Here is an 18,911-nt window from a genome sequence, read left to right as displayed (position 1 = left end):
CTTTGGGAGCTCTCGGCGACGCCCAATGCGTGCGCCGGTAGGGGGGAGTGTGCGCGCGCGTGTGTGAGATGTGGATTGTGGCAGGCTGCTGCTGCTGATGGGAAGTGTGCTCTGTGTGTGGCGCTGCGCTGGCGTGCGGCGCGCGCGTGCTGTGCGCGTGTGCGTGTTGGATCCGCGCGTGCGTCTGCGTGTGCTGCGCGCGCGCCGCCGGTGTGTGCCGTGTGCTGTACTCTGTTGTGCGCCTGTTTGTGAGTCTTTGAGGCGCAGGCCTGGCTGGGAGGGCTGCGCGGTGGGCTGCGGCGCGCTGCGGGTGGTTGTGCGCCTGCCTGGTGGTGTGCGGCGGCCGCGCAGCCCGCCCGACCGGGTCGTCGGCGGCCCAGGGCGCGGGCATGCGGTCGGCGCTGCATGTGAGGCTGCTGCGCGGCTGGCGCGTATGTTTCCGTGCGATGAGGGACGCGCGTATGTGTTCACGCTGCGGGCGCGGGCGGGCGCGGGGGGCGGCGTGGTCTCACCGCGGTCCGACGCCGGTTGGTCTTCGGCGTGACGAGGGCGGGCGCGCAGAGAGGCCTTGCCGCCATCGCGTTGCCGCGAAGGAAAAAGAATTAGCGTGCGGGGAGGAGAAGAGCCCAGGGAGGGGGGAGGAGAAGAGCCCAAGGCGGCCTCCCTCTCCCTCCCCTCTCCCACCGGGCCTCCCTCTCCCTCTCCTCCCACCGGGCCTCCCTCTCCCCCTCCTACCGCCAAGCACCAACAGTCTCAAGGGGCCAGCCGCTGGAAGGGGCAAGCCAGCGGCACGAGGGCTTCAGCCACACAGCTACCAAGGGAACGCGACCCACACAAAGCACCAAAGTTAGGCATACCCCCCGGCGCAGTGTCCCCCGCTATGTGTCGCCGTTCGTCGGGGCACGCTATCCTGTGCAGTCAGGGCAAGTGGGGGCGGGGTGGAGTGCCCAGCGCAGATGCACTGGGATCTCTCTGCCCAGTCCGGGGGTGCGTCGAACGAGGGGGGGAGGAGGTCAGGAGGAGGAGGGGGAGGAGGAGGAGGGGGAGGAGGAGGACTGGAGGAGGGGGAGGAGGGGAGGAGGGGGAGGAGGAGGGGGAGGAGGGGGAGGAGGGGCAGGAGGAGGAGGAGGGGGAGGAGGAGGAGGGCGTCGGTGGCGGCGGCGGCGGAGCGAAGAGCGCAATCGCAGCGATTCTTCCGGTTCGTAGTTATAGCAGGTTTTCCAACGAGAAGCCCCGTGGCTAAGGAAGTGTTAAATATTGATTCTCGCCCCTGTAACTATTGATATTGATTATTGACAGCATCCCCTCTAACTATTGACAATATATTGACATATTGATCGCTGATTTTAACCTCCAAAAGCACCAATGTCGACATTTGTCCCAAACATTGCCTAGATGTGGGCTGAAATCAAAAAAATCACGAGTTCAAAGCGATTTTTATGCGATTTAAGCGATTTTGAAGCGATTTTGGCCCCGTTTTCAACGATTTAGAGCCACTTTCAAGCCCAGGATGGACCCACCTGACGGTCCTGACCAGCCCAGGCCCAGCCTCTCCTCTAACTATTGCCATGTGTGTTGATATTGATCGCCTCTCTAACTATTGGAGCAATATATTCAATATTTTAACACTTCCTTACACCCGTGGCGGGCAGAGGTTGATTTAAGCGTTGTAAGGTGTATGTCCTGTGGTCTGTGTACGACTGAAGTGCACCCCGCCATCGCCCCGCCACGTGATGCGGCTCCCCGCGGTCCTGGCGGTGGCGGCTTGGACGACTGGAGCGAGCAGCGACTCAAGACGGACTCCAGAGACTCCACACTCCAGACACCAGAGACCAGACAAGGTGTGCGCCTGCGACGAGGAGGTGCGCGAATTCCCCGAATGCACTCGCGCCTCGTAGAACTGACTGTGACGTACATTGAATGGAGTTAAAACGCGCTCAACCATGAGCATATGTGGCACACACGACACGAACACGAACACACACACGCTCGCCCGCGACCGAACTTCGATCGCGCTGACGCTCCCACAGCATCGCGGGCGAGACCGTGCCGCACACCCGGGCCCCTCGCTTTCCCTCTCGATCATGCTCCCGGCCACAGCCGGCGAGAGGGGAGGCCAGGGCGTGAGCGCGGTGCGCGCAGATGCGCGCGTAGACTAGGCCTTGACGGCCGTGACCATCCAGAGGGGGTCGCCCTCGGTCGGATGCGGGCTGAGGTCGACGCTGCTCACGTTGCGCCAGCCGCCCGCCGGGCCGAAGGCGAAGAAGGCGCGGACGACGCTGCAGAGCGCCACGTCCTCGTCGATCTTGCTCAGCCACAGCGCGGTCGCCTTCTCGGCGAAGACGCGGTTCGAAAAGGAGACCTGCCACCCGATTCGTAATGAATGAATTCGCTAAACTAATAGGCAGTGATGGCGGATGCGGTGGAGGAGACCAGCGCGAGGCCGCCCGGCTTGAGCACGCGGTGCACCTATGGGACATGTCTCGGACCTGTCGTGCACGTGTCCTGGACATGTCCCGGCTTGAGCACGCGCTGCACCTCTGCAAAGAGCTCTCGCGGCCGGGTGAGGTAGGCGATGCTCGCCGCGTTGGTGACGACGTCGAACTCGCCATCGGTGTACGGCAGCGTCGGGTCCTTGTTCAGGTCGCCGACTGCGACCTCCGTCGCCGCGCCGTTCGCCGCGAGCTCTTGCGCGTTGAGGCCGTGGACGGCGACGCGCGTGCCGGCCGGCAGCGGCGGGTAGTGGCTTGTCCACGACGCCGCCGTGTCGAGGATGGCGAGCGGCGAGCCGGCGGCCACCGAGCCGAAGTAGGCGGAGTACGCCTGCGTACCATACCTCCAGGGTCTCGAACCCAGTGCGGGTTCAGTCCCGTGGGTGGTGCGGTAGGCGGGGTGAACCTGCGTCAGGCTTGCCGACGCGGCGGCGTCGACGTGCGACGCAAAGCTGGGCGAGGCGTACTTGATCGCGTCGTCCGCCTCATCCTCGCGAGAGAAGTCGCCGGCGACGTACGGCCACGCACCTGGCCCCTCCCACCCCCGCAGGCTGAGGCCGACGATGCTCGCGCCGCCGCGCCGGTCCGCCGTCGGCACGCGCGTCGGCTCGCCGCCAAAGCCGGGCAGCAGCATGCCGGGCGGCTGCTGCAGGCCGAACCCGTCGGCGGGGGGCGGGGTGCCCGCCGCGTCGCGCACGGTGCGCAGCGCGTCGGCAAACTCGGCGATCTGGAGTGCGCATACACCAAAGTCAGAGGACACGGCGCCGCGTCACTGGTGTGGAACAAGCGAAGCAGCCACATCTCAGGGCGGAAGGCGACGGGATACCGCCGAGCAGCGTGTCGTCTCGAGCGCAGGGGTGCAGGGACGTGCGTCTGGCGGCAGCTAGCCGCACCTCAAGCGGCCCGTGCAGCTCGAGGCCGGAGCCGGAGGCGGACTCGCGGACGAGGAAGTGCGGCACCGCGTCGACGAGAGGGTCGAGTCGGCGGGAGGCGCGCGACAGCTCCCCCTCCGCCCCTGCGGCGTGAACACACCGCGATCAGGGCGTGCGGCTGAGGGCTACGAGTGCCGTGCGCACGGCTTGAATACGGCCGGAGACAGCGGGTTGCGCGCCCTCTCGAGCGCCAGTCGGAATAGAGAAGAGTGCGCGTGCTGCCCATCTAGTGTGCCCTCGCCGTCCATCGCTCGGCGGAGGCGCAGCTCGTCGCGCTCGACGCCGAGCGCGGCCGCCACTCGCAGCAGCACGGCCACGTCGCTGATGTCCTCCCCCTCCTCAAAGTACGCGCGCGCCAGAGCGGCGTAGAGCGGCGCCCGATCGCGCTCGGCCGCCGCGGCGACGGCGAGGTGCGCGCGGCGCGGGTGGATGACGCGCCGCCCCTTTGCGTAGCTGAAGTTGAGCGCGGCGGCCGCCACGTTGAGCGGGTACGCCGCGTCGTTGTACTCGGCGAGGGAGAGGTTCCGCCGGTTGAGCATGTACGCGCCCATCTCCTGCGCGCTGGAGACACCGACGTCAGGGCGGGAGGCACGGTCTTGTGCGGCGTCTTCAGAGCACCGCGTGAGCTACGAGCGGCTGCGAGTACAAGGAATACCGCGGAATACGGTCGAGTACAGCAGACTGCGTCTCCTCTCGAGCGCTGGCTGGGATACACATGAACACGTATTCCGCTTCTAGGGCCCCATGTCCTCGCCATCGGGGTCCATCAGCGGGTTGACGAAGACAGGGTGGAAGCGGAGCCGCACCTGCAGAGGACGCGTCGTGGGCGTGTCGCATCGACGTGTCGCGCGGGCGTGTGGCGTGGGCGTGTCGTGGGCGTGTGGCGTGGGCGTGTGGCGTGGGCGTGTCGTGGGCGTGTCGTGGGCGTGTCGTGGGCGTGTCGCGCGGGCGTGTCACGCGCGTATGGTGGGGGGGGGGCAGTGCGGCGTGGGAGGGGGGGAGGCGGCCGCGCCGCGGTCGCGTCGAGGCCGAGCGACGCGATCGCAGCGCTGAGCCTCTTCAGGCCGAGGTAGGCGAGCGGGCAGCTCAAGTCGGTCATCACGTCGACGGTGAGGGGGGCGGGAGGCTGGCCGGCGGGAGGCTCGGCGAGCGGAAGCGCCGCGGCGAGCGCCTCGAATCGGGCCTGGCTGCCGTCGGCCTATGGAGCGTGTCGAGGGGCGTGTCACGGCGGCGTTGCCGTGGCCAGCCTCGGGGCCGCGCCAGGCTGCGGCCGGGCCTCGTTCCCTGCGGAGAGGCGCTGGAACTGGCGGCGGAAGGACAGCAGCACTGTCCGCTGCGTGCGGCCGTGCACCGCGTTGACGATCGGGTCGACCACCGACCGCACTCGCCTCCCGAGCCCGCCGCCCGCCGACGCCTCCGTTGTCGCCGCCGTCGAGTAGCCCGAGCCTAGGCGTGGGAGAGAGAGCCGGACGTGTCCCGGACATGTCGCCGACAGGGGCGTCGTCTCCGACGAGCGGCGCGCGCCGGGCGGCGGCGCGAACTTGTGGTCGCCGGGACCGTACCAGGCCTGCGGTGGGCGGGGAGACGGGCGGTGTGTGTGTGTGTGTGTGTGTGTGTGTGTGTGTGTGTGTGTGTGTGTGCGCGCGCGAGCGCGCGAGGCCGGGGGCGCGTGGGGAGGCGAGAGGGGTGAGGGGGAGGGAGGCGGTGCGTAGGGGTGGGGTGGGGTGGGGCGGGAGAGGGGTGAGGAGAGAGAGGGATGAGGAGAGGGGGGGGGAAGAGGAGGAGGTGCGCGGGGAGCGGAGAGGTGCGTGCAGGGAAGCTGGCGGCGAGGCGGTGCCTGGTAGTACATGATCCGCGAGGCGCCCCTCGGGGCCGCCTCGCGCTGCACAGCGTGCATGCAGCCCCGGAGGAGCCCGCCGGTGTGCACCTGGGCGACCGGCCGTTCGTTGGGGCTCGTCATTAGGGCTCGGGGTTGGGTTCGCCGTTAGGGTTCGGGTTAGGGCTCGGGGGCTCGGGGTTGGGGTTCGGGGCCGGGGCTCACGCGGCCCGCCGCTAGGGTCGGGGATCGTAGGGTCGGGGATCTCTAGCGTGCAGGCCGAGCGAGCTCAGCCAAGGGGCCGAGATCTAGCCGAGATCTAGCCGAGATCAGCCGAGATCTGGTTGAGGTCAGAACTGCGGTTGCACGAGGTGTCGCGCGCCTGCGCGCCGGCCGCCATCATGACGACGAGGGAGCCCTCGTCGATGTGGCGCGAGAGGTGGACAACGTCGCCTAACGCGACATGTCTCGGACATGTCCTGGACGAGCCGAGGGCCCGGCGGCATGTCCGCTTGACGACGACGCCGAGCGCGTTGAGCGCGACCAGCCCGAGCCCCGTCTCCGGGTACTCGGCGAGCCGGATGGTCTCGGACGTGTCGAAGTCGAAGTAGCTGTCGCCCGTCAGCGTCGAGATCGTGTTCGGGTCGATGTGCCACGGCAGCCAGAACGACTCCGGCCCGCCGCCGCTCGCTGCGCCCTCGCCGCCGCTCGCCCCACGCTCCGCCTCGCTCGCCCGCGCAATGTCCGGCGCCTTTGCGGCGCGCGACGAAGCGGAGTGCGTCCGCATCGAAGACAGCTCCGCTGCGCTGCCGCCGCCGCTCGCTGCGCCCTCGCCGCCGCTCGCCCCACGCTCCGCCTCGCTCGCCCGCGCAATGTCCGGCGCCTTTGCGGCGCGCGACGAAGCGGAGTGCGTCCGCATCGAAGACAGCTCCGCTGCGCTGCCGCCGCCGCCTGCGCTGCTGCCGCCGCCTGCGCCGCCGCCGCCGCCGCTTCCCGCTTTTTCGACAGCACAAATGCCGCCGCCGCGACCGCGCGACGAAGCGGAGTGCGTCCGCATCGAAGACAGCTCCGCTGCGCTGCCGCCGCCGCCGCCCGCAGCGCCCTCCGCCGCCTCTGCGGCGACACAAGTGCCGGCGTGGGAGGGCGGCCGCAAGGTGGAGTCGAAGCTGGAGTTGGAGTCGAAGCTGGAGTTGGAGTCGAAGCTGGCGGAGGCGACAGCGTCTTCGGGCTGCGAGCCCGCCTGGAGCGAGGTCGGCAGCGTGCCGTCGATGTCTTCAAAGAGGTCGTCGCCTGTGCATGGGAACAGCTGCGCGGTGACGGCGCCGCATGCCTTGGTGAGCTGTCTTCGAAGAGGTGGCGTCGCCGCGGGAGAACTCTGCGCGAAAGTACTTGAACAGGGAGTAGAGGAAGTCCTGCCGCCGCAGCAGCTGCCCGAGCGGCACCTCTGGCGCCGGAGACCCTGTCCGCTCCGCCTCCTCGCCGACCAGCCTGCGGGACATGTCTCGGACATGTCATGGCCTCGTGCGTGTCTCGGACATGTCTCGTGCATCCGACAGTCTCGGGGCGAGAGCAGTCGCGTGCTGCATGCTCGGAGCGTCGCGCTGGCTGCGAGCACAGAGGGATGCAGACGAGTGCAGATGCATGCAGCTGGATACGCGTCGTCTCGAGTGCCGGTCTCTGCTCCGAACCTCGAGCCGGTCGACACTTCCTACACACTTCCTAGACACTTCCGCATCTAGGGTCCCTCGAGCCGGTCAACCCCGGACAGCACGCGGTGCGAGGTGTCGTAGATGAGCTCGTTCACCGCCACGACTGTCGCCCTGTACGCCGCGTCGGGCCAGGGCGTCTTGCCGAACACGGGGTCCACCCGCGCTGGCCCGACGTCCTCGAGCATGTTGTGCAGAAAGCCGCCCTGCAGCGGCTCCTGCACGTCGGACGGGTGGCGGAAGCCAGGCCACGCGTTCCGGAGCCGCCGGCTGTGCACCGGAGGGTCCACCGCCAGCCGCATCGTCGCATTGAAGGCCGCGCGCCGCTTGTCGGCAAAGCCAGGGATGCCGCGCACCACCAGGAGGCCAAAGGAGGCGCTGCCGGTGAAGGCGGCGCGAATGGCCTCGCGAGCAGCCTCGCCATCCTCGACAAGGTCACCGTGCGACAGGAACGCCACGTTGGGCGGCGGCCCGCCGGTGGCGACGCCGCAGGCGGCGGCGAAGGCGATGGCCACGAGCATCAATAAAGCGCGACCTCCTTTTTTTTGAGAGCGCCTTCGTTGTTAATAGTACAAACCCAATGGTCCTCTGCGAGCGGTCCTTCGTCGCAGTCGCGCACACGCACACGCCACGCCGCACCGCGCGCCCGCCCACCGCCCCGCCCAGGCGGGAAAGAGATGGGGAGATGGGACAGCAAAGGAGGAGCAAGCACGAGCACGTATGGGAGGGTTCAGTAATGCGTCACGCTGCCCGGCGTTTCTCACTTTCCGGGACAGCCCCGCCCTTTCGAGGCGGGAAAGTGACGGCTACCCCGTACGCACCTGTCGCTCTACTCGACGCCGACCGCCCATTCCCCCCTCCTCGTTCCCCCCTCGAATTCTCCGGACCCCGACAAGCCGCCCGACGTTGGGCCTCTGCCCTGCACGCCCCCGCCCCTCTGCCCCTCGCACACACCCAGGCCCGACATGCACATACAAGACAAACCCGGCGTCCTGCTCTCAAAAGAAAAGAAAAAATGGGAAGGAGGAGACCAGCGGGGGAGACTCCCCGCCTATGCAACACCCCAGAGAGGGGCTGCCATCGCCGAAGCTGTGCCTAAGCATAACTCCCAAACCCGCAGCGGCCCGGGGGGCCTTGGGGGCAGCCTGCCGGACCGCTGTTGCACGGGGCCAAGCACCAGAAGATGAGTGTAGTTGATGGATCGGGCTGTCGACCGTGCCTCCCCTCTTCTCGCCAGAGTGGGACCTACGCCGTGCCGGGTAGGGGGCGCGCCTGGTCCTCGACGGAGCCGCGCGCCCCAAACGACCCAGGCGGCGAGTAGTCGTCGTCGAACCTTCGACGCGTGTCGCCCGTGGTCAGCGCCCCTCCTCCCTCGCCCGTCCCTATTCGTACTGCACCCGCGGCGCCCGCGGCATCTCGCCGCCCATCTTCGGCCACGCGTTGTAGTCGAAGATGGCGGCGTTGCGCCTCGCGACGATGGTCGAGTGCACTTGCAGGAAGCGCTTGCGCTCGCTACTGACCCGCCATCGTTCGCTATCGGAGGCTGCCTTAGCGGCCTTGATGTCGAAGTTGGTGTTGAACCACGTCGCCGCCTCGTGCCCGATGCCGCCACGCGTGCTCGCCGCCCACGTCATAAAGTCGCAGTTTTTGGCGTCGCACGCCGCTGCCTTGGCCTTCCGCTTCGTCGCCTCGGCGTAGTCGGTGGCTAGGTGCTTGCCGCTCGCCAGCGGGCGCAGCCTGTCGTGGTGCACCGCGGTGACGCACGTGCCGTCGTACACCACGGCGCGTGCCGACTCTGCATAGTTGCCGAAGACGCCGTCGCCCCGCTGGTACGGGTTGGTGTCCGGATCGTGCGCCCGCGTCGGGTCCCTGCAGCCGAGCCTCACCTCCATGACCTTTGCCGAGGCGCCGAAGGCGCGGGCGATGTCCGTGACGTGGGTGTTGAGGGATGCGTGCCCCGTGGCCAACCAGCCGCCGTAGTTGCACCCGTCCCAGTGCGTGCCACTGAGGTGCTCGAAGAGCGACAGCGTGCGTGGCACTCGCGCTTCGCCGATGTCGCACGGGACGCATCCTGGTAGCCTCGCGCGGTGGTATATGCACACCGAGTTAGGGCCCACGCCGACGCAGCGCGTGGCGAGGGTGATGGCGCCCTTGGGGTGGTTGAGGTAGCCCTGCGCCTCGTGGAGCCACGCCTGGTCGTGCAGCTCGACGGCTTTGTGGACGACGTCGATGCCGAGCACCGCGCCCGCCCCGAGTTGCTTCGTCGCGCGGAAGTGCGCTCGCGTCGCCAGGTGCACCTTCGGGTCGTTGACGATGGCGTCGAACATGTCTTGCTGCAGGGCGTTGTTGGCGACGTGCTGGAAGTGGCGCCCCGAGACCTGTTCGATCCCCTTGTAGTCGACCGAGCCGTCGTCCGCGACGATCTTGTTGCGGAGGGACCTCCAGTCGTCGGCCTCGCCGTCCGGGCCGCGCTCGAAGCCCGCCGAATTACTCACAAGCTCTTCGATGAACGCGATTGCCTCCGCGAGCATCGGCACGCCGGACGCGGCCCACTCGCTCGGGGGCGGCACCAATGGGGACACGTCCTCGAGCCGCCGCAGCAGATAGAGGACGTCGAGCACGCGCCCAGTCGAAGCGGCCGGCGCGATGAGTCGTGGATGCGCCCAGCCGAAGCCGCCATTCCTCTGCGAGAGGTGCATCGCCTCCTCGCACCGCCGCTCCGTCGGGCCGGCGGGGTTGGCGTCGTGCTGCACGTCACGGATCTCGGAGGGGCTGGTAGCGGTGAGCGTGCGGAAGAGTTGCGCTTGCGTCTCGCCCGCGTACTCGAGCGGCTCGCGCGTGACCGAGGGCTCGCGGCCACGGGCGACGTGGTTGAGCGCAGTTGACGCCTTGAGGGTGAAGCGTCCGAGGAGCTCGGCCGTCTGCCGCCCGAGCGCCGGCGTGAGCTTCTCGAGCACCCTCAGCTTGATCTCTTGCGCCCGCACCTTGTCCATGGCGATGCCGGTGCGCGCTGCCGCGACGAAGCCCACGCCGACGCCGTTGACTCGGAGCGCGTCGCGCACCACTGTCGGCCGCTTGCGCTTTCCCTCGTGCATCTGCGACGGGAAGAGCTTGATGAAGCGCGCCACGTCAAGCTCCGTGTCCTGCCACTTCCGCGACTGCAGGATCTTGAACTTGCGCGCGTTCGCTGAGAGGTTGAGTTCTCGCTCCGAGAGCTTGACGTAGTCGGTGCACCACTGCGCCGCCCGTTCGACATCGGCGGCCTCGCGGACGATGGTCGGCGCGTGGGCGTCGTCGGCAATGCACTTCGGCGCAACCTCCGGGTACCTCTCCTTGAGCGGCTTAAGTACGAGGAAGCAGACGGCGATGCAGAAGCTCAGCATGGAGAAGAGGCCGCCTTGCGTGAAGCCGAGGCGGACGGCGAAGCGGTCCAGGCTGCCGTCGACGACTGTCAGCACCTCGCCGTGGTGGGTCCGCAGGAAGGCGAGGTCGTCAAGCGCTGCCTCCGCCGCCCGAACCACCTCGTCTGCGTCCTTGATGGCGAGCCGCGCCCGCGTCGCGTCGTCGAGCTGCTTGACCCACTCGATCAGCTTCAGAGTCGCCCGCGCCGACGAGTCGAGCAAGCTCGTCGAGTAGGCGTTGGAGTTGTCGAGGGCGATGATGATGGCGCGGCTATCGAGCGCGGGTGAGTCGCAGTACAGCTGCAGCGCCGTGGCGACGCCCTCGCCGCCGCTGGGCAGGCCGACGGCCATCTGACCGAAGCAGAGGAGCACGGGGCCGATGGTCTTTGCCGCCCAGCTCGCGCGCGCGCGCCACGCCTCCTTGAAGAGGGCCTCGCCCATGCCGATGGGTCGCGTGCCGGCGCGCATCGACGGCGTCCCGTCGTCAAGGCGTTTGAGCAGCTGGGTCGAGAGCACCGTCGCCGCGATGCGCGTGATGCAGTCGGGGATGGCAAAGCGCTCGATCGCCTCGAACAGCACGACGAAGCCGCCCTCGAGCGCCTCGAAGAAGGGCTTGAGGTGCTCGGTGCGCAGGCCCGTGCCTGCGGGCTGCTTCTTGTAGCGTGCCGCCGCGAGGCGGGGCCGCCACTTCTCGGCGAGCTCCTTGACTCGTGCCTCGTCCCGGAGGTCCTCCCCGAGGCGGTGCATCGCGTTCTCCGGCTGGTTCATCCCGCGCTCCTCCCGCCAGCGGAGCATCGTGGCGCGCTCTGCCGACGACACGTCGGCGCAGAGGAGCAGGCGCAGCTGGGCGTGCGCCAGGTCGCCGGGCGGGACGGACGGGACGTCCATCATCCGCGACATGGCCTGTCTGAGCCGTCGCTTGCGCGCCGCATCTTGGATGAACTCGACCAGCTCCTCGCCCCGCTCCCTCTCCGACTTGCCCTGCTGCTTCGCGTGCGACTGCATCGTCGGCAGCTTGTCCTCCCACTTGTGCCGCCCCCGGCACCGGGGCGAGTGCGGCACCCAGCGCGCCGGGCGCTGGCGGGGGGGCGGCGGCGTCGCCAGCTGCAGCGCAGGCGTCGGCGGCCGGCGCGTGTCCGACGGGTGAGGCGGCGTCGGCGACGGCGTCGTCAGCGGCGGCGGCGGCCTCGGCGGCGGCGGCGTCTCCGCTGGTACCGCTAGGGGCGCCGCCGCCCTCGCTGAGGTCTAGGAGACGCGCTGGGGACCCGTCGCCCACCTCCACTCGCCCGTAGAGCTGCGCGTAGGTGCGCGCATCCCGCAGGACCTCACGTCCGAGGGGGGACGGCGGCAGCATGCGCTCCGCGCAGGTGCGAAGCTCCTCGACAGCGGAGTGCTGGAGCCGGAGCATCTCGCTGGGCGAGCGCTGCCGACGGAGGCTTCGCGGCGTGAGCGTGAGGCCCTCGGGGGCGCCGCCGCTCGGGCTACCGCCGACGCTAGCGGGTCCGTGCTCTGAGTCGGCGCATGATCAGGGGAGGGCGATCATCTCAAACCCCAAGAACAGGGAATATTACAAGTTCCGCGAGACCTCGAGAGATTCACACAGAGAGAGTAGTGCCGAAGGCGCTCTTTTTGAACGAGAACTGTTGTTCCCCATGTTCCCCGACGACCCTTTGCCTGCTCGACACAAGGCAAGCCTTTCCGCTGCCTCTCGCGCTCGCCCCGCCGCACCGCGCCTCCGATGGCCGCCGAAAGCTGCACGCCTAGACCCACGCGACGCCTATTGCTCACGGAACCCGCCGCCCCCTCACCTCCCCCACCACGCGATGCGCCCGCTCGCCGCGCGAGCGGCTGCACCCCCCTTGGGCTGCACCCCCCTGGGCCTCGCACCGCCTGCCGACTCCCGCTCGCGGTGCAGCCACTGCCATCGATGATTTGCGCCCATACCCCGCCCTTGCCCCGCGCGAGCCCTCCGGACACAGCCCGCTCGCTCGCCGTGCTCGCGTAGGCGCCTCGTCACATATATGCAGAAGCTGCCGCTCGTTTTCATCCTCTCCGCTGTGATCGACCCTTCTTGGGCGTGCACCGCTGCAGTGGTGCCGTTTGACAACTTCACATCGCATGGGCTCGTGATCGCCCGCTCGATGGAGTATGGTTGGCCAGCTAGTTCGCTATTTTTTGGCGATCCCGAGAAGATTTACTTCCACCGGAAGGGCGACACGTACCCCTTCGCAGACACTCGCCGAGACGCCAAATACGGCATGGTTTGCATCACGGCAGTATATGGCGCACCTCCCCTCGGGGTTGAGTCTACGATGGATGGCATCAATGAGGAGGGCCTCACCGTCACCGCAAACCTTCACCACCAGGCAGAATACCAGACGAAGACCTCGCCGAAAACAGACAGCCCAAACGACATTGGACACCACCAAGTTGCCAAACACCTGCTTGCGCAGTACAAGACGGTCAAAGAAGTGATAGACTATCTCAAGGGCGTCAGTGTCTATCACGGATTTAAGCCGCTGCCCGGATTTCACTGGCTCGTGGCGGACTCCAACGGCAACGCTGTCACCATAGAGTACATCGACGGAGAACTGAAGGTGTACGGCAACAAAGACGTGGGCGTGCTGACGAATGACCCCTCTTTTGATTGGCAGCTCGGCTACGTTGACCAATTCGCTGGGTATAGCGTGAAGACAACTCCCGAGGCTCCAACAAAACAGAGCTGCGGGCAATTCTCCAAATCAATCTCTACAGCCGGCGGTGATGACTTTACAACTTGCAATGCGTACACCGACGACCCAGAGACCGAACAGAATGTGGTGGTGAACGCGCCCAAAGTCGCTTCCAACGGCATGAGCACGCGGCTGCTCCCTGGCTCTTACACGCCGGCTGATCGGTTCGTGCGCACCTTCCTCATTAAGGAGAGTGTGATGCAGAACGCCGAAGACGATGGTTCGCTCAAGCCAACGACGCTCGACGAGGCCCTGGTTGTGGGGACGGGCCTCCTCAACAACGTGCACATTGTCCGCGGCAGCGTCGGCCGCGAGCGGTCACTGATACCGCCACCGTGGGAGTACACGGCGTGGGCAGCGCTCAAGGTTCCAAAGTACAAGACCAAGACCGGAGTTGTGTTCAAGCAGGAGCACGGGCCGTACTTTTACTACCGGACGTACAATAACATGCAGTGGAACAAAATCGATCTGTCGCAGCTCAAGGACTTCTTCACGACCGGTGCGGCAAAGATTGATCCGATTCCCTTTCCAAACATCGACGACTGCCGTAGCGGCGACGGAAACAAGGACCCGAAGTGGGGCTGCTTTGACGCTGGCGTCAAGGACACAACCCCCCAGTGGCAGTGCTGCAGCCCCGGTGAAACCGCCAACGGAAGCCGCACGCTGCTCTTTGCACCTGGTGGTGGCTGCCACAGATGCTAAGCTGTGCTGTGCTCCAGCTACTAAGCGGCAAGGATCGGTCCTGGCTCCCCACCTCGGCGGAGCTGAGCGTCCCGTTGGCGAAGACTGTAAAATTGCTGAGGCTTCTCCGCCTCCGAGGAGATACTACACAATTTTTGCCCTGCGCTCTGCGAGCGAGATCGGCCTCCACTTCGCCGTAGAGCGCAGGGCGCCCCGCGCGCCGATTTGTTCATGCAAACTGCGGGGGCGTGCGCTGAAAGGCATTGAAACTGCCGAAACTAGTAGTAGACGCGGCTTTGTTTTGCCGTAGGTTCCAGGGGGGGTTCGGCGGTTGTGTACCTCTTCGCGCTTGTGAGTCCTTCGGTAGTCTTGCCATGGGATGTCTGTGCGTGCTAGTGCTAGCCCCGTCGGGTGGAGTGTGTGTTTGAGCTCCTCCTCTGAGTGCGTGCTGCGCGTGCGTGCCCCCGCCCGATGTACATTTTCCCTAGCTAGAGCGTAGGAGACAAGTAAGTCCTTCTGCAACCCTCGCACATTGTCTCTGCCGCGCACATTGTCAATGTCTCGTCTGCGTCAGCCTCCTCGCTCCTGAACTCCAGCATGGAGGAAGAGGAGGCTCGCAAAGCACCTCCACCGTCCCCACCCCCGCCCTCACCGCCGCCACCCTCACCACGCCTTTCTATCATCATCATCATCAGCTCATCTGCTGCTCATACCACTCTCTGCACAGTTGACACAGCCTACTCTGTGTGCGGCTGCCACAGCTGTGACAGCAATGGGCTCGCCCTCACTGGTCCTCACAGTCACTTGTGCTGCGGCTTGTGTGAGCGACACTGCTCGGCGACTGATCTGACCCCGACTGGCGACTGGCGACTGGGTATGAGGTAAAAGCGCATAAAACCACGCCCTCACCCTGCGCCGCGCGCTCGACACTTTTCACAGTGGCTCGGCCAAGTGCGCGGGGCTTGCATTTTTGGATCGCCGCATCCTAATACGTACGTGGAGCAAGTCACAGTCAGCCACACACCTCACACTGAACAGCACCTAACCTGCCGCCCGTTTTTAACTGGCACCCAGCAGCAGAGCGGCACCCAGCACGGCGCGCTCTCTCCGCACCACATTTATGTATTACGCACACGCGCCTCGCTCCGCCACAGGGGTTTTCACACGCGGATCTGGCCGCGCACGAGGGAGCGTTTATTGGCGTCTATTCGGTGCTTTACCGAGTCCCCATTGCCCTCAATCAAGAGGAGGGGAACGAGTCAGGACCGTGGGTCTCTTGAGGCGTGCCGCGCCCTGCCGCCCAGCGAGAGGGCCGGGGCCCTGCGCCGCTGAGCCCGCCCGCCGCCCGCTCCGCACTGGATTTGCTCATGCGCGCGCTGAGCGCCGTCCGCCGCCGGCGGCCGCCGCCGCTCCTCATGATTTCTCCGCTCACATCGGACTGCCTCCGTCCGATCAGGTGCGCCTCGCTCTTCATCTAGATGCCTCTACCCTTCCAGCCCGTCCCCACAAAGAAACGCAAACACAGCCCACTTCGCACGAGTCGCGCGGTCTCCCGATCGACGCGCCCAAGCCGCGGCACAACTCCACGAGGGCCTTCGAGGTCCCATGTATTGCGATTCGGCCCGACTTCGCAAACCGCGCAAAGTCATGACTTTCGTCTGCAGCCCCCCCCCCCCCCCCTGCCACAGATAAACACACCACCACCCACCCGCTCCTCCCGGCATCTTGCTCTGCTCTGCAGGACGCGCGCCGAGAGGCGCTACAAGGTCGACTTCAATGAGAGCGAGGGCGAGTCGGCTTTCTTGGTTGTGAGATCAACAAGGGGCGTCTGGTTCGACAACCCCCACGTGTTCCATCGGAGTCTCGCAAAGGTGCCAATCAGCTTTGGTTTCGCGCCTGAGGAGGAAGCCCAGGTTCAGACCGAGCTCGGGCCAACGGCTTCCGTCAAGGCCGGCATCACGTCGCTGCCGCCCTCGCTCCTCGGAGCTGAGGTGCGCACTTTGACGCCAGGATCGGCATTGTCCCCCTGCGGTGTCCCCGTCTCCAAACATTTACGTATCTCCCTCGCGCAGGCGTGCGGCGTCAACAACGACGTCGTTGTGAAGGAGGAGGCCGCCACTCAGGAGGCCGCCTCCGAGGAGGCCGTCGTCGCCGAGGAGTCCGCCACCGAGGAGGCGAACATCACGTCCGCCGCCGCCGAGGTGTCCGCCGCCGCGGAGGAGTCCGCCGCCACCAAGTCCGCCGCCGCCGAGTCTGCCACCGAGAAGGCCGCCACCGAGGAGGCGACCATCAAGTCCGCCGCCGCCGAGGTGTCCGCCGCCGTGGAGGGAGTCGCCGAGGAGGCGCCCGTCGCCGAGGAGGCCGTCGCCGAGGAGGCTGCGAAGGAGGTCGAGAAGCCGGCCAAGACCGTTTCCAACACGCCCGACCCAGCGGTGGTGAGCGCGCCGAAGCATTCTCTCCTGGCACTCTCCTCGCTCTCCCACGGGTAATAATCTCCCTTCCCGTGTGCCCCTATCGCGCTTTGCAGGACACCGCCTGCCACCCGGGCCTGCCCACGCCGAAGGCGGTGGGGAAGAGCGGGCCCGCGTCGGCCCGCAGCGGCTCCGGACCGGGCTACGTGGTCGGCGTCGAGGCCGAAGTCCGCCGGCTGGGCGAGAGCGTCGTCTACCAGGCTACGCCCGCCGACGGCAAGAAGTCGCCGTCGCCGGGAGTCGCCACCTCCGGCGGCATTGCGCCCGTGGCGCCCAAGCCCCTGGGCGCGGGCGCGGACGCGGGGCAGGCCGACGCCGAGTCACGCGAGTACTATCTCGCCGTGCGCGACAAGGCGATGGCCGCGATCTTGCTCACCAAGATACAGCGGGCGAAGCTGGACGCCGAGCGGTCGGGGTGCGGGTGCAAGTGCCGGCGCAAGGCCATGCGCTGCCGCAACAACCCCACGTTTGGCAAGTCCTTTTTTTTTGGCCGCTCTATGCTCGCGTCGGTGGGCAACCTCTAAGGGTTTGGAAACACGCTGGACAAGGCGTTGACGGCGGTCGTGGGGTGCAAGCGAAGGAGTGTGGCCGTCAGGTGGACGGACGGAGGACCGCTCGACCACTCGACTGGAAAGGGATGGGTCAAAGACCACGCGTATGATAGCCTGTTTTTGTTTTTGATGCGCACCAACTGGGTCACGAACAAGCAAACGGCGGACGGCTTCTTGCGCGCAGCCGCAGTGGAGGGCGCCCGAACCGCCTTCCGCGGACAGGCCCCTCATCTCTCTCCGGTTTCTCTTTCTCTGCACCCAATACCACAACGCGTTGCATGCACCACACCCACCACGCGTGCATGCGACGGGGCGATCCCCCGTGGTCGATCGGTGGATACGTCCAGCTAACCAGACCCGGTGGGCTCCACGGTGCGGCAGGTAAGGTGCTCGGCTCCAGTAACGGATACCTGCGTGTTGGGCTTGACGAGGGTGGCGAGGTGAATGTGCGAGCACGCGAGGTCGAGCCTCTTTCGACGGACGGGGAGGCCGGTGACTGGGAGCCGCACGTGGCGTCGCGGCCGGCGCGCAGCATAGCTGCCCGTGTCGGCGTCGCAGTCGGCTCCGAGGTGGTGGTCACCAAGAGCGGCGAGCACGCTGGCCGGCGTGGCTACGTCGTGCGGATGGCCAACGGGTACATCGCGGTCGCTGTGATGGAGGCGGGCAAGGCTCTGCCGAGCGAAGAGCTGCACCTGCGCGCTCGCGAGGTGCGGCCCGAAGCGTCGAGCTTCGTCGGCTGCTGGTGCGGCACTGACCGCCACCTGCCAACGAACGCGCCGCCGTTGAGGGACCGGGCCGCGGGGCGAGCAGCGTCCACGGGCGGCCTGTGCGAATAGGAACGACGTGCCCTTCGAGGGAGGGTGGGTCCAGTGCGACGTGTGCGGCCGCTGGTGCCACGGCGAGTGCGCCGGGCTCGACCGGCAGCAGGCCGAGGAGACGGAGCACTACACTTGCCGGTGCGGGGTCTCTCTCTCGCTCCTCCTCCCTCCCGCCTCTCTCTCTCGCTCCTCCCTGCCGCCTCTCTCTCTCGCTCCTCCCTGCCGCCTCTCTCTCTCCCGCTCCTCCCTGCCGCCTCTCTCCTCCGCCGCCGTTGCCGCCTCTCTCTCCTCCTGACTGCCGCCTCTCTCTCCTCCCTCCAAGGCCGTGCGAGGGCGGCGCCGAGCCAGCAGCGGAGGCTGTGCCCGTGGCGTGGAGGCAGCCCGACGCGCGCGACCCGCTGCAGCCGCGGCCGGACTCCGCCTGCTGCCCCGCCACGCACGCCTCGGGCTCTGCCGCTGCCCGCGCCGGCGCCCTGCCGCCCCCCGGCTGCTCGAAGTGCCGCTACTCGCGCAAGGGTTGCCGATCCTGCCATGAGAGGACGCGACTCAGCCACGACCTGACACGACTCGCCGGCGCACACACCGCCGCCTCCTCCTCCTCCTCCTCCTCCACCATCAGCTACTGGTACACCTTGAAGACCTCCTTCACCACCGCCGCCACCGCCGCCGCTACCGCACCACCCAACTCCCGCCCCTCCACCTCTGGCGCCCGCCCGCCTTTGCCTGCGCATCCGGTGCTCGCCAGGCGCCAGCATTGGGCCCATCCGGCCGCCCGTGCGCAGCCCGCCGCCGCGCCGGCCGAGGAGGGGCCAGCGAGGCCGTACAGGGGCGGGGAGGGCCTGGAGGGCCTGGAGGGCGGGGAGGGCGGGGAGGGCGGGGAGGGCCGGCAAGCGCGCGGCGCACCCGCCACCGCAGCCTTGCCGTTTGCCTCGGCCGCCGCCGCGCGGTCAGATGGCTGCGGCGGCGGCGACGGAGCGGCTGCCGCGTCGGAGGGTGTGGCGGCGGCCGGCTGCGGCGGCGAGGTTGCGGTAGCGGCGGCGCAGGGGGGAGGGGCGGCGGCGGGCGGGTCGTCTTCGCCGCTTCCTCTGCCCCGGGGTCCTTGCGGCGCGTGCGGCGGGGCTCAGGCGTGGCACGGCGCCGATGCCGGGGTCCAGTGCGGCGTGTGCGGCGTGTGGTTGCACCGCTTGTGCGCCGGGCTCGAGCAACGCGACAAGCTGCCGGCGGCTGGGTTTGAGTGCCCGCGCTGCGCCGACGCGGCGGCGTGCGGCAGCGGGGGGAGGGAGGCTGCCGACCGGGCGGGCGGCGGGGGGG

The 18,911-nt window shown here is 67.6% G+C and overlaps 3 protein-coding genes across 3 annotated transcripts; 1 reads left to right on the top strand and 2 right to left on the bottom strand.

Moving 5' to 3' along the window:
- Positions 1-2,155: 2,155 nt before the first annotated feature.
- Positions 2,156-3,126, bottom strand: EMIHUDRAFT_75554 (hypothetical protein; the record flags this gene model as incomplete). The annotated part of the gene is made up of 4 exons (XM_005771482.1): positions 2,156-2,362; positions 2,434-2,469; positions 2,539-2,823; positions 2,899-3,126. The coding sequence occupies 4 exons, from the start codon at positions 3,124-3,126 to the stop codon at positions 2,156-2,158; spliced, it is 756 nt and encodes a 251-aa protein (XP_005771539.1).
- Positions 3,127-3,579: 453 nt separating this feature from the next.
- On the bottom strand, positions 3,580-7,467 carry EMIHUDRAFT_458814 (hypothetical protein; the record flags this gene model as incomplete). The annotated part of the gene is made up of 7 exons (XM_005771481.1): positions 3,580-3,978; positions 4,527-4,622; positions 4,776-4,870; positions 5,715-6,123; positions 6,247-6,583; positions 6,615-6,728; positions 7,007-7,467. Coding segments are annotated over 7 exons (1,911 nt in total), but the record flags the coding sequence as incomplete, so codon positions are not given.
- A 5,192-nt stretch (positions 7,468-12,659) lies between these two features.
- Positions 12,660-13,781, top strand: EMIHUDRAFT_118166 (hypothetical protein; the record flags this gene model as incomplete). The annotated part of the gene is made up of 1 exon (XM_005771480.1): positions 12,660-13,781. One exon carries the CDS (start codon positions 12,660-12,662, stop codon positions 13,779-13,781), a length of 1,122 nt encoding a protein of 373 aa, XP_005771537.1.
- Positions 13,782-18,911: the final 5,130 nt, after the last annotated feature.

This window comes from Emiliania huxleyi (assembly GCF_000372725.1).
Source record: "Emiliania huxleyi CCMP1516 unplaced genomic scaffold EMIHUscaffold_383, whole genome shotgun sequence".
Lineage (NCBI taxonomy): Eukaryota > Haptophyta > Isochrysidales > Noelaerhabdaceae > Emiliania > Emiliania huxleyi.
This window is presented reverse-complemented; position numbering and strand designations above follow the sequence as displayed.